The sequence below is a fragment of the Neodiprion lecontei genome, chromosome 4 (assembly GCF_021901455.1).
Source record: "Neodiprion lecontei isolate iyNeoLeco1 chromosome 4, iyNeoLeco1.1, whole genome shotgun sequence".
Classification (NCBI taxonomy): domain Eukaryota; kingdom Metazoa; phylum Arthropoda; class Insecta; order Hymenoptera; family Diprionidae; genus Neodiprion; species Neodiprion lecontei.
Genome location: NC_060263.1, coordinates 22907862 through 22931985, shown reverse-complemented (window position 1 = coordinate 22931985; position 24124 = coordinate 22907862). Strand labels below are relative to the sequence as shown.

At 37.1% G+C, this 24124-nt stretch overlaps 1 protein-coding gene and 1 long non-coding RNA gene across 7 annotated transcripts; one reads left to right on the top strand and one right to left on the bottom strand.

Moving 5' to 3' along the window:
* Nucleotides 1–100: 100 nt before the first annotated feature.
* On the top strand, nucleotides 101–22828 carry LOC107226240 (organic cation transporter protein). Of its 6 annotated transcripts, none has more exons than XM_046738985.1 (10): nucleotides 101–256; nucleotides 12050–12361; nucleotides 14396–14555; nucleotides 16472–16730; nucleotides 18180–18372; nucleotides 19213–19318; nucleotides 19499–19602; nucleotides 20078–20292; nucleotides 20599–20774; nucleotides 21863–22828. In XM_046738985.1, the coding sequence occupies exons 2-10, from the start codon at nucleotides 12090–12092 to the stop codon at nucleotides 22052–22054; spliced, it is 1677 nt and encodes a 558-aa protein (XP_046594941.1). In that variant the 5' UTR covers nucleotides 101–256; nucleotides 12050–12089; the 3' UTR covers nucleotides 22055–22828. The 6 variants fall into 6 exon arrangements, with proteins under 6 accessions (XP_046594941.1, XP_046594942.1, XP_046594939.1 ...); XM_046738986.1 differs by lacking the exon at nucleotides 101–256 and adding an exon at nucleotides 1177–1195; XM_046738983.1 differs by lacking the exon at nucleotides 101–256 and adding an exon at nucleotides 4852–5165 and having other exon boundaries at nucleotides 20078–20295; nucleotides 20602–20774.
* Nucleotides 8348–9908, bottom strand: LOC124294228. Its single transcript, XR_006904170.1, has 2 exons — nucleotides 9268–9908; nucleotides 8348–9084 (listed from the first exon to the last, which is right to left on the bottom strand). It is a non-coding gene; the product is annotated as an uncharacterized LOC124294228 (long non-coding RNA).
* Nucleotides 22829–24124: the final 1296 nt, after the last annotated feature.

Genomic DNA, 24124 nt, shown 5'->3' with positions numbered 1-24124 from the left:
GAAGAGACTAGCTTACGTCAGTATCGTGTGTGACTACGTTCAGAATCCCATAGGTGGCATTTTCGAATTGCAAGATGGCCGGGAACGTGACGCAGTGATGTGACTATGGACCACCCATGGACTCATAGAGATAGACTACGCGGTGTACGCACCGAGCTTGAGCCGTAATTAGAAAGAGAGAGCAACAGCAGGACTGTCTTTCTCTGTTGCACGATTGAAAAAGTAGGAACAGCTGCCGCGCGGGGAAAACATAAAGGTAAGCTGAGAGTATCTTGTATAAGGGTGCGTTCAGAAATTAGCTGGCAACGCTCAAAACTCCCTAAGACAGAGGCAGAGTTACTCACGAATTCGGCAGGGCAAGAGATAAAAGATTGTTGACGGCAGTAAGGGCTAATATCAGAACGCACCTTAAACGTGGGATATCATAGGCAGCAAAAAGTAGCATCAGTTTAGTAACTTACCAGATATTACTAGAATCTGTCTAGTTATTTGACGCAGCAGCAGCAGCGCTGCTCATAAAACGTCTTGAGTTCGCATGAATGAACTTCGAGCAGCAAAAACTTGTGCCGGAAGTGCTAGTAACTTTCAGTGAATTGCTGCTGCTGCCGCTACTTTATACTGTAGACATATAAGAATAGACTGCGCGAGCTCGGAGGTAGCAGCCCGTTGGTGAATGCAATAGCGGGATAGAGAAAAAGCTGCATGTGGGCCCATTAGGGCCTATTCTTCTATCCTTGTCTAATCGCGCGCATGCACACTCAGCATTCTCCCGCAGTGTAGTATACTGGCATACACGACTCGCGTGTTCCGCGCATGCGCGATTAGACAAGGATAGAGGAGGGCCTATATGCAGCTTTCTCTTTCTACCGCGCTATCGCCCTCTCAGCCCGCTCACGCGGTCTATTCTTATATGTCTATGCTTTATACTGCCCAGAAAAGGTTCTACTTTGAATCTTACGTGGAAATGTATCATTTCGGGAACCAAATGTTTTTTTTCATGTTTCATAAAAATCAATTTGGGTATTTTTGAGACGGGTTTGAAAAATGATAGGGTAGCCGAGTGATTGAAAAAATTTGAAAAAATTCTTAGAAGCTTTTCAGTTATAGTGGTTGTAGTAACGGAGAAACAATCCTTAGTGAAATTGCAAGATATCATGGTCAACCGTTCACTGAGTTGGCGTGGAATCCCACATAGGTATACAAAGAAAGAACATAATACCAATATCGACAAATACAAAAATAGAAAGTTTAAAATCGGGAAAATTTCGTAGGTGTATTTCTTGGAGCATATACTACTGGAAGTAGCTCCGCGTATACAGAAAATGTAGCGTAGGAATCAGAGAGAGAGAGGTATATGAGGGAAATTTTTCGAAAATTTATAATCCAACCGAGGTAAATGAGGGGTCAACTATATGGAGCCCAATTGCCGCTTGTGCGCGGTAATATTCATCAATGCCCTAAATCGAGATTGATATAAATGTTATAAAATGAAACAGGATTGCACAAATTAATAGATATTTTCGATTCATCAAATAACTACTTGCGTTCTCTACCTATATTAAAAAATAGTTTTTAAATCTAACAATAAAATTTACAAATAAACAAAACGTTTCTAACTGTTAATTTAATAGCAGAGAAATGTAACGCATTGAAGTTTTCCCAAGAAATAAACAAATCATGTGCACCACCGAGTCACTATATCCTATTCAAGTAAGCAGGCCTTCTTTTCCTTTTTTTCCTTTTTCTTTGTTAGCTATTCTCTTTTGCTCGAAGATATGTGCTAAAGTACTCTGTTCTTAACAAAACTTTCCTCGAATTTCCAAAGGTTAGGTTTACTTTTCCAGTTTTTCTTATTACTCTAGAGATCTCTTCTTTGGTTGAAATAATCGATTAGGTTAGGGATACCATTGGGGATACATAAATCTACTCGTACTTTCGCGATCCCCCCCCCCCCCCCCCCCCCCCCCCGCCGCGCCTCTTTTCCTTCTTTAGGTCATCGATCTAGAAGGAAATACACATGCTGCGTTTCAAACATCACATATACCTATGCAGTGTCCAACCCACGGTCTGTGGACAGACCTAAGCGCAACGGTCAGTTTTTGGCCGAAGCCGAAGCCAAAGGTTCGACCATATTTACGAATCTTAACACTGACTCAAAAGAATAAATAACCATGCAAATTCTGTACTGTTACGTTGTTTTATGCGCTATAATCATCATATCATATCATACATCATACATCATACATATTATTAAAGTTCGAAACCAAAGTTTAGATGTCGGATACTCGGATGTTCAGAAAATGACGTCACTCAAAATTTTTTCTCCCTTGACGTCATCGATCTATAGTAATCGTCACGACCAAAATCAGCTAGCCGAATTCGTCAGTCTGGAAACAACCGCGCAGTAGAGAGGACGTATGAGAATCGCGCTCCACAGATTTCGAGTACCGGGTTTTCTACCTCCTGGATTCTGCACTGCGGGTCCGCTTCCTGGTGGATCTCGTCCTCCAGGACAAGCGCTCCGTAGTTTTGGCTGTCCAGGTCCTTAACCTGGTGACTTTTTATTTGTAGGACTGATTTTTCGTATTCTAGCTGTCAAGGTCCTCCACCTGGTGGATCTGGACCTCCAGGACAAGCGCTCCGTAGTTCTGGCTGTCCAGGTCCTTGACCTGACAACTTTTGACCTTCCGGACTAATTTTCAAATTTACAAGTTTGATTATTGAAAACGTCATGTTTTTTACTATCAAACCAATATGCATGCGTCAGATAACATTTTGAATCGGAAAAAAACCGAACGACCAGGATCAACAAATTGCAATTGGTGAATAGTTGGCATTGTCTACATAGGAATACATGACAATAACGTCGTTCAATTAGAGCTAAAATTGCTGTGCGTCGTGGTTCAAATCTATCGGCACTTAGCTGATTGTTCTGTGGTATTTTTTGACGAAATTTATTGTCATAAAATCACAATACGTTATACTTACATGCATGTGTAATCGTGATTTGTAGTATTATATAGAAAAAATCTTACGAGCAGATTCGGTTCGCGTCACATGCACAAAGACAGTGTTCATTCTGTATACTGTGAAGCAAATACCAGAATTCTTTGAGAAGTCCATCGTGCCCCAGTCTCCCCTAGAACTATGTCATCTGGTAAAACACTGACAACGAGTATGCAAGCGTACGAGCCCAAAAACCAGTTACACTAGGCATCCGACCCCGAGCGAGGGTTTTAAAACTAGTTTATAATAATACAACGATAACACGTTATGAACAAGCAGATAGCTTTATTAATGATTTTCTCAGTAATATAATAATAATATGCAGCTTGGAAATGGAGAGTATATAATTCGCGCATAAATAACTGTTGCCAGTTTTTTGGAGTCGATGTAACTCATGAATTTCATTATATCGAGGGCCCAAGAAATTTTTTTGTGACAAAAACCAGCATAACGGCGTAACCATAAATTTCGATTGCACTATAATCTGAGAGCGCATAATTAAATCTTCAAAATGGCACGATCAGTTTTCCTAAACCTTCTAAATTTAGGGATAAGGGGCTGACTGTCGTTTGTAGTCAGCAGCCTTACTGAAAATAATTATTTTCTCGTTAGATTTCGTTTCTCGAAATCTCTTCATAACGCTATCCGACAGCTCATACAAAGCGCAACACTTGATGTTTTTTCAAATTTTTTCACGCTTCCGAAAAGCCGGAATCAATTTACATTGATCGAAAAATTGATATATATTTACATAGATAACAAATAATTACAATAACAGGGTGGTGGTTTTTAATCGTCCCAGGCGAATGAATATCTCGAAAACTACAAGAGATACAAAAAAATAGAAATTTCTTGAGTACTTGGTGATTTTAAATAGGGAACACGTATTTTGACTATGATAGGGTGATGACTTGTTCGTGTGATTTCAAAAATCAACTCATATCAGCATCGTCTTTCTCCCTCGAAACCCTGCAAATTTTGTGTCAAACTTTTTCCCGTATCTCTTCTAGTTTCCGAGATATTTTCCCGGAGCGATTGCCCGGAAAGACTGCTCAGTATATATATATAGTATATATATATATATATATACATATAATTAATGTAAAAGTCCGGAGCGTGTAAAGTAGTAACTTTATTAGCCGTATTTGATCCGGAAACTAATCGTGCATGTGTTACAAAGAAAAAAAAAATTATACATCAGAAACGCTTCTTACACCTTATAAGAATGTATAAAATGAAACGTTGCGAAATAAAATGTTTTAGGAACGTTAAAAATTTAATCACAGATTGACGTAACAATAGCAATGTTTCTATTAAATTTTCTAACATCTTGTGCTGTGCGGTGCACCTCCCAGGGTGGATTCTGAACAATTCAAGGCCACTGGTGTCGTCTGCTAGCATCCATTTGAACTCAGGGTCGATTACGTAATTTCACCATCCAAGCATTCCGATTAGTTTGCAAAGTCTAGTCATCCGATCAAAATGCCTGGGCGGTGGGAAAGTTGAGATGTGCAATTATACAATTCGACCCTACACAGCAAACGACACATGCTGTCTTGAGTCAGTTGTGTCGGATCGGGTCGAATCCCAGGAGGAGTGCCACACTCCGGAGTTCGAAAAATTCCGAAATTTAAAAATAACATGTCACCATTAATTCCTCGTTCACCGACCGGCTTGGGATGGGAACCTAGAGGAGGGCGAGCGAGTCCGATAGTCAAGCAGAAAAAAATTCAGCGTCTCTGGCACATGATTCTATAAAGCATTGCGTGACAACGTGACAGACTCGTCATTGCGATCCGACAACCGTGGCATTGATAGAAATTGGCGTGCGTGCGCAGTTCAGTGTTTCTCTTTCATTGTTGCTGGATTTGGGATAACATTATCTCCGTCGAATTCACCCCCCACCCTTTCGACCGTTATTTCGACATGCCGGCGCCAGCAGCTGGCAGTCTCACTTGTTCCGCGTTGCGGAGTCGAGATCTTTGCGTTACGAGTCGTGGCTGGTGACTCGTGTTACAGCCGACACACGTGACGCCGCTCATGATTCTACTTGACATTGTGAACGGATTAAATTGCGAGTTCAGTGTGATGCGGACGTAACATTTATTTAACCCAAATTACCATTTCGAGCAAGGATTTACTTCGAGCGAATTCGAGTTGTGAGTTGAAAATGAGTTCGTTATAGTGCGTACACGCTGACCCGTCCCACCTGGAGTCTTTACAAACGGGCGGTGTGGGGAGCCTTTATATTCGTGCTTTATTTCGTACTGGTTAACTGGGTCATTTTTTCGTGGGATCGTAACAGGACGCGGTGCTGAACAGGCGAAACCGCGATAAAGTTGGAATGGAATTTGCGAACGAACGATTAAACATACGTCGTTTTGTAATGTGTTAATATATATAATTAAAGGAAATATTGAGGGTTTAAGACAACCGCGTGGTTCGCCCACTGCTCTGTTGTTGCCGCGAGTTCGTGTGAACGGATTTCGAATTTTTTGTTTGTCTTTGCATAATTTTCGTCGTGAGATCTCGTTGACAAACTGTACCTAGACTTTGTATAAAAGATTCAAAATTAGAACAGTAGCAGCCAAAAGTAAACAAAAACAAAATGAACAAGGCAATTGTTTGTTGTTAAACGGCCGTATATAATTAATTTTTGTCCGCGGAATTCGGTCAAGTTTATAGAAAATTTGGTTGTCTTAATTTTGTAGACTAAAAAAAAAAACAAAAAAATATAGGTGATATCGCAAATTATTCTTGAGTTATCGCGACAGAACTATCGACGATGCTATTACAAAGAAAACGCGTTACAGTTTGGCACCAGGTTACAGCTAAGACATTATGAGGTGAAGTTACTAACGGTACTGTAAATACTGTAACGATGCTTGCTTAGAAAAAATCGTTACTTTCCATCTTTAGGAATGTCTGAAATTTAGTAAAACATAATCAATAAAATATACTCATATTTTACAAAGCCAACTCGTTAAGTCATTCTAAAATTGCGCAATAATGAATTTTATCCTGACGTTTCGTTACATTAACGTTATTAACTTCAGCCTCATTGGAAATTCCAACTTCCGACTGAATAATTGGAAAAAATTATCTGCGCTGTAAAATGACTATCCTCAGGTCAGCTTCTAGTGTATCAGCGATGTTGATTCTTTCCCTGCACTCGATTATTCTAACAGAATATGTAAAAAGTTAAATCATTTGGAACTTCAAACCTCTCGTCGCTTCTAAAGATCTTGTTTTATATGACATTGTTTATTTTCCGTGAACATTGCATGGATGAAAACCTGGTATAGTAATAAATAGTACAGTACAAAATTCCAACATCTCTAAATCCGTGAAATGGGAAGAAATGTTCCTCTCTCATTTTGTAAGCCATGTCTCAATAGATACTGATGGAGAAAAAAATTGTCGTTTTTAATACTTGAATAATGTCGCCAGTGAGTCTAAAATTGCATAACACTATTTTTCCCCCAATTTGTCGGTACTTTAATGCGTATTATTTGATCAAGGTTTATCTATATGCGTATAGACTCTAATTGTGAACCTCTATTATAACTCTGATAACTTCGTCTACGATCTATACTGCCTATGACTATACCTATACATATAAATATATAATATATTCTGTCGAAACTCGAAATTATACCCTATTCTTCACACTCGAGCATTGCCTAACTGATAGAAAAATAAAATCTTATCCTTCCTCAGTAGCGACGTTCGTTGTCAGATCACTACAGTCTAACGATAAAAATATAGTCATTCCCAATTCTTTTGGAACAAACGCCGTCGGCAGTCAATAGAAAGTTAATTTACATAGCGCGCTTTTTGGTGTGAGCTGATTATATTTAATAATAAAATAAATGGTTATAATACGCAATATTATCTATAATTTTTCTAACACGAAACATCTTAAATCGAGTAACGGGAGAAAAATGGGGTTTATCTAAATTGTTTTTTTTTCTCAATTACATAACACCATTTTGCGGTCAATAGCGTTATATAAATCAAGCGTGCGGAGCGCCCTTTTAATTACCGCCGACGGCGTTTGTCCATAAAAATTCGGACTGACTATGTTCTTGTTTTGAATACTACAAACTACTTGTACGCAAAATTGTAAATTTTATAAATCACTTGCACCAACTTAATTTTTTAATGAGTTTAGCGTGCTGTTGATGCGTCCTGTTCCAATATTTTGCAGACTGAGTTTTTTAGTTGTCTTACTGTTCACAGACTAATTTTAAGATTTTATAAAACAGTTGCGACATACATGTTTTTTTTTGCAAGTCTGGAGCCAAAACTGGCTGACTGCAAACTGATATCTGACCTAACAACAAGATTAAAATATCAGTATTTATAAACCTGTTGCATATTTGGTCCCTCAGCTCCCCGACTATAAAGTTCAGTGATTGTTACTGACAAATAAAGAGTTACTGCGGTGATAGAACTTCACCAAATGTTTCAAAATCCCAAAAAATAATGTAGTCAGGAAATCATGGATGAATAATGCTGAATTAACCAAAGTTAATAGCATTCATTCTTAGATACTTTGAATATAGCGCAAACAGTGGACTTATGAACGGATCGCAAACGATTGTTATTGACGAGGGGTATGAATCTTAGGGGGAACGAGAGGAACTATAACGGACATTTGTGGTACGGTATTACCGGCGCCAACACGTGCGCAAGTTTTCGTCCCAGCATTTGTCCGATACCACTGATATACCGGGTGTCCCATTTTAATCTTACACTTGATTTATCACGGAAAATACGACTCCGATCGAGTATTGAGTATAATAAAACTTTTTATTTTGCAACTTTGTCGGCGCTGATGGTGGTACGTGGCTCGGAGGTTGTCCGTTAACCAGGAATTCCCTGTACATACGTATCGCTCCTCGAGATGGCCGAGGATTGATTCCTTTTCTATTTTAGCTTTCGCTTCACCCCCGCAAGGGATAGCTTGGTCCACAAGTCCGTGCTCTACGTACATTTGCAAATCAGATAATATCAGGTTCGACAATGCAGCGATAAAAGCAAACGTGCAATTACTTTGACCACACGATCATGACTTATCTGACAATAAGCTGTGACGTGACGTGTTTCGGACACATTCTCAGTAATATTATACTGTAAGAGTAATAATGTTCAAGAAACTCTGTAACAGTGTGGTTTTAGTGGGCATTAGTAGCTGCTATCTGAGAAAAAATTTACATCATTATACCGAGTAATATGGACAAATCGTATTTCCTGTAAATGGAAAAAAGTCAGGTTTCGAGTCTGTGCAATCCGTCGAGATTGCATGGTATGAGGATGTGAGTTTTTTCACAGATAGTAGCACTAATCCCTACTAAAACCTCAAAGTTACAGGTTTCGAAAACCGTTGGTTTAGAAAAAAATTGTCAACAGTAATTTAAGTTTTACTTTCTTCCTACGAATTAGCGAGTGTCCGGTGATCCCCACGTACTGAATCACCTCGTAAATAACACAATTTCAGGGGCATTTAGCTATATATATCTGCGACACGCGCGAGCGTGAGAGATAAGCGTATAGTATATATGAAAATTGATTTTATTAGATTAACGTTGTAAGAGCATAGTATTATTGCATGGGTTATGCGTGTCTATCTATATCATGTACCTACGAGATTACACGTTTTCGTGAAGATCTCGACTGTCACGGCATGTCGACGACAATGTGGAAGAACGTGACGTCTCAAATTGTAAAAGGAGAACCTGACATTTCGACCAAGGACAAATGTTTCATTGACACGGCGCTTGAATTTTAGGTGCATGAATTATACGAAGCATTTCTTTTCAAGAGATTCAATAATTTTTTCAATCATTTTCCTATTCATTTAGGCTTCATAATGAGGATCCAGAAACTATCACATAGAAATGAACAAACAAATATTCTTCGACTCTATTATGTTCATGACATTGAATTTCTTAATTTATGAAATGTAAACAAAAATTATATACATTACGGAATTGGAATGATATTTACACAGATCCCTGCATTGGGCTTACACAATGACCATTGACATAGCAATGTTGCCGCAGCGATGTATTTCTGTAAGAATAGTAGTTATTTCACAACTTAAAAATATCTGAAGTTTCGTAATCCCGAATAAACGAAAACTAGATAAAAATACTTATATTTTTAAAAAAACTTGACTATTACGATTTAAAGCTCTTCTGGAATTAGAGACATGGATAGTTTTTTGCGAGATTCCGTCACGTTAACGTTACTAACCTAAACCTCGTCCGGATGCGACGATTCTCACACAAATGCCTTTTCAATAGATTGGCGGTTGACTGTCCGTTGTTATACTGTTTGGAACGGCAATAAATAAAGACCCTTTTCTCATTGAAAAACGAGATCTGTAGTGGACGCACATCTTGTACATTATATGTTGTAGCAAAAATTTTGCCTCGGCCATCAACTATTCCACACTTGAGTCGTTGTTAAAAATCGCAGGTCCACTCTATTCCATGTAGTATCGCCGATAAAACTACAAGTATAATTTTATTTTCCAAATTCTCGTTTTCAAGTATTCCTTTTTTTTTTTTTTTGTGTATAACTGGAGTGGTTTTATGTCCGTGAGTTATCATAGTCTAACGAGTTAGGTGTGCTACAACACAGCTTTTCTGACGAACCAATAGAAAAGTTCCCTCAGTAGACGTCACAAGAAGCGATCAATTCTTCGGTCCGCGCATAGTGCAAATGCGAATGCTTTTATCTCTGCAGGCCCCATCACGATTCTTACAACTCTTAACCGAACAATTGTACATTTTATTAAAATCGTGAAACGATGAGAATCAACGCGTAGCATGACCCACCACGTTTGTTTATGCGTTTATCAGGGTTATAATTGAGGTTATGTTGTATTTTGACTGCGCTTTAGGCTCAGCGTGACTTGCCATGACGACAAATGGCGGAATGCGCGACCTTGTACGAAACTTGGTCCACTACCAAGTATATGTAACTCCTTACATTATAATAGTTAGTAAATTTAAAACATTGCTTGCAGAAAGATTTAAGTCAGTCGTAATCGCTGAAATTTATCTCACATACTCGTTATTTATTTTCCAGTATATACCTTGTCTACCAAGGCTGAAATTGAATTTTGGAAAATTTCGAATAAAGTTTCAACTAAACGAACGTTGAACCCCGACGATTTCGAATCTATTTTGTTGTTCGCACTTTGGAAACCCCTTATAATTTTGGATAAAATTATATTTTGGTAAATTAATAAAATGTATTTCGAAGGTAATATTCATATCAGACAATTTTTTCTTTCAACTTTTTTTAACAAATCGGGGATAGCCAAGATCAAATTTTTGATCAAACGATGGTTGAGTTGGTGTAAAAAACCTCGTGGTCGTATAGACCTAGTTATTATTTATTTGGATCTTTATAAACATTTACTTGCGTAAGTCTCAACAATATCGAGACAATCTGTATCATACATGCCGGACTCACTCGCTTCACGAGTTTTTTTTTTATTGTTTATTCATTATGTTATCTGTGCCTTGATGTCTTTAATATTTTAATACCTGCTAATCTGAGTAGGCTGCAATGGTGGATAATTGACATTCGGTAATGCCACTTGATTATGAATGCCACATGATTATATACTTAAAGATGTTACGAGGTTATCTTTATTTCGTGTATTTGGCGTTATATACGATTTGTATCAGTATTTTTCTAATATATATATGATTCCACGGTTTCAGTACCTTGATATACACTGTCTAACCAACGGTGTAAATCCTGTTTTATATGTTTATTGTTGAAAAAATTCTTCGTTGCCTATGCATCATGACTCGTCATTGGCGGGTGTTGAATGATAATGAGATGACTAAGCTCACACTATTCTGCAAGCTTTGGATTAAAATATATGGCTTCAAAAAAGCCTCGATTCAAAAATAGTGTATTGTCATTTGTGTTACGAGTGCGGAAAATGGCCGATTTCCGATGAGTGGAAATGCAGCGTTAGACTCGTACCGTCACCTCTGCACTTGTACTCGTGTGAATGCAGCACGAGCCCAAGCGAGCGTTGAAATCACATGAATTACATCCAACACCTACGAACGAAAGTTTGATTTGAAAAGCACCGAATTAGATGCCACTGACGGGGTGTGAAATGTGGTTTAGGTAACTTACGCGCAATGACGCAGTGCATAAAATTAAGTTACTCGAAAGTGCGCATGCGTCAGAGAAAACGCTTGTGTATAAAATCGAGCATTTCAGATTTTAATCATAACTTTAAAAATGCAACACCCTGTATACAGGATCAACTAGCAGCAGCTCGTTAAGCTTTCAATTGAAGCTAACATGTAACTTTCATCAAGAGCAAGTACGCTAAAATATAAAATAGACTTAATTGGAACTATTAAATATTAAGTGTAGAGACAGATGTACATCCACGTTACAATTATTTCTGATTACATCAGGGGTATTTCAACTGAACTGTCGGAATGAAAAATTTTTATTTATTTTTGCGATGTTCGGCTACTAACAGGTACTAAAGTCATTTTACGAATGAAAATCAATGATAATTGCGTCGAAATTGAGAAAAATTTGTTTACTCTGTATAGATTTTAAGTTGTATAAAATTCAGTAATCAGAATTACCAACGAATTTCATGACATGTTGGGGCTCTTTTGAGGCGGGTAATTGGATCGAATACACGGTTCGAAGTTTGGTTTATTGACGCGTGGACCAAATGTTTTAAGTGAATATCTGTGTACTTGATTCAGGATGTGGTTACCTCCACGCGTTATTGACATGAATTTGAAAATTACATATTAGGCGATGAATCACGCAACGTATCAATTGCATCATATTTTTTCACCGCGTACATCGTATTGGAAGAAAACTGGTACAAACTCAGAAGCTTAACCTTCATGCATAAAACGAATCAATGAAACATGTTCAGTTCTATTGGGAGAGTAAATTCCAGGCAGTTGTTCTCGCACTTATTGTTTGTTCTACCGTTGATTTTTAATTTGAGATTTTTTTTTTTTCACAGCTAAACGCGTAACTTGCAAGGTACGCAGCCAGTAGCAAGTATGAAGAGTCGTCCTAATAATCGAAGGCCGGGTGACACCCAAGGGAGCGACATTGAAAGTACTGAACCTCTGAGGCTCGACTTGAAATCTTTCGATGATATGCTTCCACACGTTGGAGATTTTGGGTTCTATCAGTGGCTCCTACTAATCTCTTTAATTCCATATTGTTTTACGTACTCTGTGCTTTATTTTGGGCAATTTTTCATCACTTTGGTTCCTACTACATATTGGTGTCACGTTGATGGGCTGGGAAACTTAACAATCGAGGAAAGGTACATTTTTTAAAATATAATTTAACCTTTAAAATTCTAACGAATGTAAGATTTAACGTGAAATAGTCTAAAGTTCACTCTAAAGACTTACGGGAAAAGATTGAATATACTATTACAAGTATTGAGGTAATATAAAAGTATACGCAGCATATGATATTTGTTCAATTACCTTATTGTTAATCAATTTCGTGTACGGATCCAGTAACTAAACGATGAAAGTGAAGCCGTTTGAAACCATAAGTTTTATTAATATTTTCACACAAAGTAGCAGTTTGTATGTTCTCAGATAAATGTGAAAAAATGTACATTCTTATATTGCTTTCACTGAAAAAAATTAATCATCCGGTGTCTATGGACTTTCAAACCATTCCTATACATTATTCATTACTGACACAGCATCTACTTCATTATCGTTTTGGATGGCAATGGGAATATCAGAAATGTCAACGTTTTCTTCGTCCAGCTATAGCGCATCGTCGCCATTGTTGATCAAACAGATTTTCATATATTACGTTCATTTTTAACGGCAAATAAATAACAGAACTAAAAAACAATGACCATCAAGGAGCGAAAGTTAGCATGGAATGAAGGTGTATCGGTCTGTCGGTGTATGAATATTAAATGCAACACACGAATGTTTTGCATAAAGCCTTGCGTCCTGCAAAGTGTTAATACTTACAATTTTAAACTTCAAAATATCATATTTGTATGACGTTTATTTCACCTGTGGTCGTATTTCGTTGTATTAATATTTCAGATTAGATGTGACGTCACGAAGCTTATGAACCCCCACTCCCCCCGGCACATCTCGTCCGGCTTGGGGATCCCCCTCCCTCCCTCTTTGCGTGTGACATAATTAATGGATGACCCCTTATTGTGTATTTCTGGGCAAGGCGAGCAGCGAATTTAATCTCGATATCAAACAGAAAGAAGCCAAGCTGATTTCGCAAGGTGTCTATTAGCCTGGAAAATCCTTCAACTTCTTGAATTACTATCGGGTTTTTTTTTACCTTGGAAACTCCTTGAATCCTAGGGAATTTTGGGATTGCGCCTGAAATTTTTGGTATCTCTATCGAGTGTTAGGTACTTATCCTCCTGGCAAGTTCGCGTAAAATAGCGATTTTTTTTGACGAGTGTAAAGTGTCGCACACGAGTCAAAAAGTCTTTATATGCACACATGCCGCAAACTCTATTTTCTGTGCTACCTCCTTTCAAAAACTGCAAAGTAGTTGAGTTGTTGACGAAGGTAGCGCAGAAAAGTTTTCATATTCTTATTACAACCCTTATTTAAAGTCAAATTGAAGATTGCCGCGTAATGTAATTTCTAACGTGATGGCGTTACTGATAGTGTTTCCAAGAAACTTTTAAGCTTTCGCAGTGTAATAACACAATAAAATAAAAATCAAATAAATATACATGTACGATGTATGTATATGTATACTATGGTCTTTCAAAAAAAAAAGTTATTTGCGATTTTCCACCATGCCCCCCCCTAAAAAGTTAGTTTAGGTCAAAAGAAAGATTCTGTCAGAAAATAGCATTCAGTTAACTTTCATTTTTATACAATTTTATACAACCGTGGGTCGTAAAATTACTAGGGATCTCGAAAGGGTCAGAATCACTCTAAGTGTCTGTACTTATTGAATTAGGTTCTAAAATTTCCCAATATTATTTCAAGTCTGCCATTTTTGCTTTGTCATTTTATGAATTTTTCATTTCGAGTTGATATTCAGAACCATTGCCTTAACATTTAGTTGACGTTTCCTAAGCAAATAGAATAAATTTTTTTAATTTCCTTCCCACACTTCGCTACGAGCACTTTTTAGTGATATGTAATATTTATGTGAACTACCAACTTCAAGAAGTATAATTCCAGACTAGTTGCATTGCGTTTAATGGAAATCAAACTCACGTGTTGTATTAAAATCAACCCATGATGAAAAGAAGTCACCTGTATACGCGTGACAAGATCACTCATACATATGTAACAAACGTAGCTATAAAAATAGTATCAAACTTTTTCCATTGTTGTAGACGCAACGAGAATATACCACAATTATTAAATGCAGATCCACCCTATGAGACCTGCCACCGGTGGAATGACAGTAGTGCTAAGGAAAACAGCAGTCTAGTGAGTTGTACCACTTGGGAGTACAACTTGACTTCGATTCCGTACAAAAGCTTGGCTGCTGAGGTGAGTCGTTTTTTTTAATACCAAAACTTGCTGCTACGAAGCTCTTCGATCGCCGAAAATTGATTATTTTTGGTTACTTTAATACCGGTTACAACCATCTATTAATCTATTTATGGCCATATCGATCAAATGCAAATGAAGGCTTGGCCACAAACGGTGCAAAAATGATTGAATGGCTTCGCGATCACTATAAAATTATATTTTCAATCAATTGGATATTCGAACACTGCGAAAAATTTCATTTGTCATGGTAACTAGAAAAATTCAGTGAAACAGCTATGGTTAGAAAAACTATATGAATATTGTTGAACTTACGAAAAACGAGGTACACGTAACCATTTTGAGCTATTGTCGATCCTTTTTTGGTGATTGCAACGCAAAATCAGTTTGTTTGGTTTACTCTACTTTTTTAGTTAAATAAGGCTTTAACGTCAATTTATTGTTGCACAAGCGTTAAATTTTCGCAACAGCTACAAGAAAATATATTAAGAGTAATCGTAATGAGAAAGAATAGTAACGGATACTAGACTTTCCGGTAACAGCTACAAAAATAATTTTCATTTTGTATCTAGAACTGGTAAATTGGTCGATTGTGGTAAAAAATGAAAATACATAGTTATAAGGACTGAGCGGCAACCGGAACTGAAAATTTTTCTCAGTGAAGGTTTCGTTTAATATTTGGTTCACTGTATATGCTCATGAGCAATTCAATAATAAATTAAACAGATTTATAGTATCAGATATAAGCAAAGCAACAAGTGTGGTCAAAGATAGCGCAGTTATGTCAGGTAGACTTGGGCGATTATAGACTAAACTAAGGTTCGATACAAATCCTCTCGTGGCATTCGAAATGGATGTGCACTTTATAATCACTTCAAGGTAGCTGCAATACAGAGGGTCCTTTTTCGCCTCATTATGATTTGCGTTAGTCCACTTCGCGCACACACATTGTGCAGCCAACCTTATTCCACACGACGTTATTTTTCTTAAGCATTATTCGAAATGAACGTTTACACAACTCGTCTTTAATATTTGACACGGTATCATTCGACACGGTCTCATTCTATACACAGGTGTTTTTCGACACGGAGTGGGCGTTCTTCTTTTATGAATAGTATGTTGTGTGACAAGGGACGAAAGTTGGCAATTATAGACTACGCATGTGGGAATCTATCTTTTCAACACTGAGATGAAATTGGCTACTTTCGTTCCGTTAAACTGCTACGCAAAGCCCCACTTTTCATACATGTGTGATAAAAACGTCTAAGCAGCGCCGGCAACTTGTAATTTTTTCAGTGAAGTGAGGCAGGAGGTAAGGTGTTCATTTATTTTAGCAGTGATATGGTATTTTGGTTTATTTGAGATCGCTGTATTTTTTTAAATATATATATACATATATATACATATGAAGTTTGACGGTGAATATCTTCTGAACAGTGAGGTATACAAAAAAATTGTAAGAGACCTTTTTTGTAGAGAATTCAATTTCCTACGAAAATATGATACATTTTTTTTTTATAAATAGTACATACCGAGATATGTATTTTTCTGCCTCACCATAAGAAAAAAATAGAAAACTGTGAGGCGGAGAACCTTCCGATTAAAATTAAGAGCTCATAATTGGAGAGAATGTTTTTGAGGTCTCTACCAACCAAGTTTTCGGAGTACAAAGTGAAAAAAAAAATAGTCGATTTTTTCGGCCCACCCTAATATATATACAACCCTCGTTTCGAGTTAATATTAAAAAAAATTATTAATATAAAGGTAAGCTGAGGCACGCAGAGATGGTTGTCTCATCGTTTGATGTTGTGTTTTTATACAACAGGAAATCTGCTCTGTATGAACTTACATCTCATCACATATATACTGAAAAATATTGTGACAGACATGAGGAGTGATATTAATATTTTTATCAGCTCGACTGGGTGTGTGATCGTTCGTACTTGGTCTCTACTGCCCAATCAATATTCTTCTGTGGATCGATTGTTGGCGGTCTACTCTTCGGATGGCTTGCGGACCACAAAGGGCGAATACCTGCTCTCGTTATTTGCAATGGAGTAGGTCTACTTGCTACAGTCGCCACCGCCTATGCTAATTCCTTTTGGAGCTTCGCCGTCATCAGATTTTTCGCTGGACTAGCGTTTGACAACTGCATCAACATTCCGCTGATTATTGGTAATTATACATTAATTTTATAATTTTCACAATGTTCAAAAGCTTATGAACTTGCTTGAGACGTGAATATACGATCCGAGCAATATGAGCTTGGATTCCGTACTGTACGGTGAGTATTGCTGAGAACTGGAGAATGCAGATTCCATGGAAAACGTGGCATATATTGATAACTGCCGTGTGTGTGTATAGAATTTGACGTGAATGAAAGATTTTTCTTGAACCGTCGCAACTTGAAATATCAAACAAGGATCTCATATAATCACCTAAACGTAATAGTATTCATGCAAAAATTGGGTTGTCTTTAAAGATTAATAGTGGTAAAGCTCTGATTTACTTGGAAGTGAGCAGAGGAAGAAATTTCTGCTTACAGCTGAAGTGGAACATAGGGAAACCAGTAAGCTTGTAACTCGTCTGAACTGTACGGCTGTGCATGTCAGAGGTTGGCAAAATGGAAGCTAAATAGCTGATGGTGATCTCGGAGGAAAGTAGGATCAATAAGTTCAATTTACCTGTCACAATTTGCAAAATTTGTTTGTTGGATTTAACAGTCATCACTATAGGCCAATAAAGTGATTCCAATGCACACAGTTTTCACTCAGCGTTCGGCCCACTTGCGTGGCATCTCTAACACTGGTGCTGTTCAACTTGCAAAGTGTGATTAAGATTCGGCCATGTGTCGAAAAATATTTATACGATTCACTGAACGCATTACTGAAATCATGTATTTCTTGGAACTCTGCAATCGAATCTGGAGGAGCCGCGTACGACGCAGTGGGAGAAGTAAAATCATCTTCATGGTTCCCTTTACCAGAAATTAAAATAACTGGAACCACAGTAATTTCACTTTATTCAATTGAAATATAGCATGGCATCCGTGCGTCAATGTACGACGAGTATTCTGTGAATTCAAACACTCCATATCTTGTAGCAAATCCACCAAAGGCACATTCCACGTACATCTAAGCTGTCTTTGGCACTTCTACTACAGTGTATTTCCTTCAAACTGGAACTAACGCACGCTGTGTATGCTTGCAAAGCTGCACTAGAATTAAATTACTACGTTTGTCATTGAAAGTAGTATCTAGTAGTAGCTTGTAATCAGTACAGTAGTTTGCACGGTAATTCGAACAAAACTGTCATACTGGCATTCATAAGGGGGCCACATATGCTCACCACGTCGTTCATAGCAAAATGGGGAAAGTTTGGAAACTAAACAGAATAAAACTTGTGCACTTTGCGACTGTACTGTTAATACGTTGGAATGATGTTTCGTTTTTTTTTTTCTTTTCTGAAAATAAATGAGCAATTGCAATGGAAAAGCCAGTGTTAACTTCCAATAAAAAGTTTGTGCAAGCTGATCTAGCGTGGTCAATTGAATCATACAATAATCACTACTGCTCAGTAATATTCATCTCTTTCTGAAAAATGATTTGTTTTTTGACTTATTAGTACTGGAGTACGTGGCAGTGGATAAACGTAGTCTAGTGGTTAACGGTGCCTTTGGATTTTACTTTGCGCTGTCAAGTACAATTTTACCATGGATAGCCTATTTCGTCGCAGACTGGAGAATTCTATGCTACGTGCTTGCAATTCCATTTCTAAATGCCATAGTCACACCATGGATACTTCCAGAAAGTTCCAGGTGAGGAGAATACCGATTTACTAATATTTTTTTTTTTTACTTATATCTTAAACCTCGTCACTACCGTGTATATGAACAAGATATCGGAGAATCCCTCAAATATCGGGGATGAACTTTCGTCTTAGTTCGCGGTTAATAGTCATTAAAAGTAAACTTTCCGAATAACTTTAGGAGTTAAACTTCAGATTGATCGTTAATTACACCTACATTAGCATGATGTTGTTTCTAATTATCCCGGTATTAGGACTATTCGATACTCAAGTATGAATCCGTCGTCACAGTCCCGCCTGTTATTAATTTAAATCATTGCAGATTTTTTCGCGATGACGATTGACCTCTGACTGACACATTAAAGTTTATTACTAACAATTCTACTTATTAAATGGTGCAGCTGTTCTCCGATGTAAATAACCAATATTCGATCTATTCGTCGTCAGAAAGAGTGCCCCCCTCCCCTCTAAAATAACTGCGGCCTTCGGACTTAAGGTGTGCAAAATAATATAAATCGGCTCAAGTTATGAAAGTAAAAAAGTAGGTATTAGAAAGAGGCATGGGCCTAATTAAGTAAAACAGACGGATATTGACGACACAAAGCACAAAATCTTGACAAAGAAATTCCTAGCCAACTTTTGAAAGGATTATTAACTTGAATAAAGAACTTGCCAGTCCTTCCCCGATGACTGTTATTGCAGAAAAAAAACAGTACGTCCTTATACTTGTACGGGCTTTCTCGTTTAAGTAGCTCCTTTGTAGAGACGTAAACATATTCTGTATCAATGTTAACTAATTTAAACTATGTGTAGTTCTTACTTCGGCGAAATAAATGTTTCATTGTTAAAGGTGGTACATGACCTCTGGTATGTCGGAAAAAGTTGTAACAAAATTGAAAAGAATCGCACAATTCAATAAGAAGACTCCAGATCCTGCTATTTACGATGCATTTATGGTTAGTATGTATGACCAATGGCCATATAATTCAGGGGTTTCGATGAGTTGATATGACAGTGCCTGCAAACGCACGTACCATAGATATATAACCGATGAATATACATGTAAACATAACACAAAAATCCACATTGATTGGTCTCTTCATACTTATCTGTAAAACTTGGGCAATTTTATGTAGGCCAATCAGGAGAAAGACGACCGTGAGGAGCAAACGGCTACAGTCCTAGACTTATTTAAAACACGACGCCTGGCGAAACATACGATTCTTGTTACTCTGTTCTGGTAAGTGTGTGAATAACTAGATATCGGCTGGCGTGTATGTGGAGTATTCTAAGAAGTTTCGAATCATCTTTGACCAAGACTTTTTTTAAAATTTATATATTCAATAACGTCTGGCAGTTTTTTCCATATTTTTTTAACCCACAGTTTTTAGGTATACAGTTTTTTTCGAATGGATATTTTTGTTACAAACAACTTTAATCACATATAACACAGAATACAATCTTATCCCTTCATCATCTCGTCCGTAATAATGATCCACGATACCTTAAAGTCGACGACGTCTTTAATTCGGAACCGCGTAATGATGTTTTATTTTAATTGTGATATAACTCAGCAGAAACGAGGGTAGCTGTTTCATAAAAATGCTCGCATTCGGATACTGCAGGTTACTCTGGCTTCGAATGCGGTTCACATTGGTTTTCGAATCAATTATAGACGTGCGTTTGATCGACTACAATGAGTAAATAATTTCCAGGACACTGACAGCATTGGCTTTTGATGGGCACGTTTATTCCCTGAAATCGCTATCAGGATCCGTGTTTGTGTCATTTACACTTACAAGCGCAACTGAATTGCCAGCTGGGATTCTACTTATTCTGGTATTAGATCGATGGGGCAGACGTGCTTGCTCTTTCGTTCCAACAATTTTGACAGCGGTTTGCAGTTTTTTAATGATATTCATAAAAACAGGTAGAGTATCCGGCTGTCACGTTAATTATTCACCACAATTTAAATTTCGTATTTCAAGACTTTCGAAAATACGATTATACCACAATTATAAAATTGCATTCTTGTTGTTAGTCCTGGAAATTTCTAACAACAAATATCGTACAAATATTAAACTATTCACAGAAAAATACTGATTCATCCTGGTATTGTCCACCTAAATTTTTATTTCTGGTTACTCTCCATATTACTTAATAGGTAAAAGCTTGCTCTTACAATTGCACCGGAAGCTTATCGATCTTATTTGACATACATTTTTTTATGTTTTAGGCGTTGCATCATTGGTGGTTGCAGTGACTGCTAGGTTTTTGTTGAACATGGCAGCAAACGTTGCTCTGCAATATGCAGCTGAAGTATTACCGACACCCGCTCGTGCCCAAGGCGTTGCCCTTGTTCATATTTTTGGCATCATTGCACATTCGATGGCACCTTACGTTGTCGAAATGGTAAGGAACGCGAGTTGATATCGGTGCATTATTAAATTTCATAAGCTATCCAGTTAAACTTTGTGAACTGTTCTCTCTTGACTAAATTATCCGGTACATTTCTAATCTTGTATCATTCAAGGTATCTGATTTTTTGCTGGAAAATTTGATTAGTTGCACTTACAAGGAAATAGTAGAAACAGGTATTGTATATTTCCATTCCACCTGCTCCTGAGATAGAGAATAGACAAAATTTGGAATACATGTTTGTTCCCAAATTGACCACAAAACTCACACATTAAAATAATTTTCAACATCAACGATTTAATCCGACGTTCAGGTTGAACTGCAAACTCCGTTCAGGCTAGTAATAAGTTTCAAAGTCGGAAGTTTACTTAATTTTGAAATTAAGAATGCACTTTCAGTGAGACCGATACTTTAATTAGGATTGGGCAACAGCGTTTTTATCTCTGATGCAACGTGGCCAAGAATCCGAAACGTTTAGTAAACAAACATCGTTTTCATTGTCTTACTGTTAGGTGTAGGGGAGAACCAAGAGTGGGCCACAATGGGTCAATATTCACTATTCGATTGTCCTAATCTTGTCGATGAGACATTTTCACCTTAGAATGAATTAAATCTAAGTTCCGACCCATTGGCAACAATACCCGAAAGTTAAATTTTCAGAAATTTGTACTGGAAAAAATAGAAAAATGAAATTTCAAGAACATAACTTCGACCTATTATAGACTACACAAGTGACACAAAGCATCACTCTTGAGAATCACTACGGGTCAACCTAGGAGTAAACTGAAAAATGACGAAACGATGAAAAAAAGATGCAATTTCATTAGAAACAAGTGGTTAATCTGGCTGACCTTGATGGGGCCAGCCTAAGAACTTCCCACTGGGATTCGTTCCGAGCCCATATAACGTTAACAAGTGTAATTTTTTTTTTTTTTTTTCATTTTAGTATTCATATAACTCACTAACTACGTGATTGATATAGAAGTTGGTCAGTTCTAAGCTAAGAAGAGCTGCGTCGATTGCAAAATTAAGAAATTCAGATTTTTCACAGTTGATTTGACTGTAATAATTTTATTCCACAGACACACATATGGGACAAACTACCAATGATAACGCTTACGCTAGTGTCACTTGTAGCATCAATTCTAGTGCTGCATTTACCCGAAACTATGGGGGAGGATTTGCCACAGACTCTTCAAGAAGGTGAAGACTTTTGTAGAGAGCAAAACTTTTGGTCTGTACCTTGTATTAAAAAGAAATCGAGGCCCGTTTGATGGTTCTTATCTTGGAAGATCACACCGTATATTAAGTATAGTGATAATGATAATGATAATATAATACTAGGTAAATACAAACTAAATGTTCGAACGATGTTATATTTATTATTAGATCCGTTGAGCAATAGCTGTAATTCTGCGCACTGTTTGATGTACAGTTTCGTTATGCGCTCGGCTATCCGACAATTTTTTTTCCCATTTTTATTGACCATCATGAGGCTCGGGAAAGCGATTTGGTATGTCTTGTTTATCCTCCGGGAATCCTTTTACGGTGAACGCACTAATGGAATATATTTTGAAATCATTCAGTAACTTCTGAATAAATTTCCTGAATTTTTTTGGATTTCCATAAGTAATGCAGAGTTTCGAATATGCGTATTATTCAGTGTCAGCTAGTCTGGTGAGGCACTGTTTCTGAACTAATTGCTTGATTGTGAGAGATTTTGTTGGTTTAAAAATAATTCAACTATTTCCTTTAACAAACGTTACGTTATGCTGACAAGTCGTATAGTCTCAGAAAATTGTCTCCTTATATTTCTCAAGTACTCAATTGCTGTGACTTATATTTGCTGCATTGAAATTCTATCACGCACAAAAATTCTTAATTTACATTGCTACTATACGATAACTTACGTGTTGAGTGACCTCGTTGTCAGACTTCCATATTCTCTAAAAAAACGTCTGTGAAAGACCGGAACATTTGTACTTACTTGAATATACATTGACTGTAACAAACTAATAATTATACAATGAAGAACTTGCATTTCTGAATCATGCTATTTTTATTCGAAAACAACGACGTTGAAGCAACCTGAACGTATAGGTATACCTACACGCCTCTGATAGTTTCAGTTAATATCGATCGTGCTTGATGCCTCTACTCGAATCGCGAACACATTTAAAATTTGGTGCGAGATTGCGACAGCTGCGCCTGGCAAAATCGAACTTACAACAATTAAACAAACCATCAACTTCAATGATCAGATTGATGAATTTCTCGGTCCAAGCTCCGTGCTAAAACAGTTCGGTAGGACATAAAAGTTCTGGTAATGTGGTGTAATATCAAACTCAGAAACACGATATACTTAGGAATTAATAAGTGTGTAAATATGACATGCAGTGGTTACGATTACAAAGATTACGACTTGATTACAGAGATCACAGGGATTGCAAAGAAATGTGATTACAAAAGTGGATGCAGAGTTTGTATGAATTATAAGCAGATTTCTAAGATTAAAACGAGATGGCATAAATTACCAGATAAATTATACACAGATTATTCAAAGATTACAAGTAATTACAAATATCACTAGGATTTTAAGAATCTCAAAGATAGTGTAAAGACTACTAAGGAAGTGCGCAAGATTACAAGGAATCACAAGGTATTACAAACATTAAACGCGATAACGAAGATTATACGGATTTCAAGGATTACAAAGGAAACATAAAGAATCAAATATACACGGAGATTCCAAATTATTGCAAGGATTCCAAGGATTGTAAAGGTAAGATGATGAATGCATAGTGATTACAAAATATTACAAGGGATTACAATGCATTATAAAAATTAGAAGAATTTTATGAGATTGCAAGAGATAAAAAAAATCAAATAAGTTTATGGGGCATATGTATACAAAGTTATTTATGATTAAACCCTCGCAATACATTTGTAACCTGTAAACGAATCCTATTCTCATATGATATTCTTTAGTTCTTTAGTATTCAAATTGTGATCTATCAAATCGTACCGAATTTTTTAAGCAGGGCTGTAAGTGGCGCACCGATTGCGATTTCCCCTACCAGCATCCAGAAGGCGCAATTTATCTAGATCCAGGGTGGGTTAAGTTCTTACGGCAGCTTGTTGTGTTGGGGTAACACTGCACATAGCATCGGCCGACAGTAAATGCAAGGTAGGACTAACATATGCGTATATTTAATTTAATTGGCATGCAACAGCTTACTTTCTACAACAAATTCACTTTTACTATAGGTTCAGTTATTTCACTCAGGACAAAGCTTTCTGAAAAGTTCGTACTAGAGAAGGTTTTCAGATACTCGTACATAATA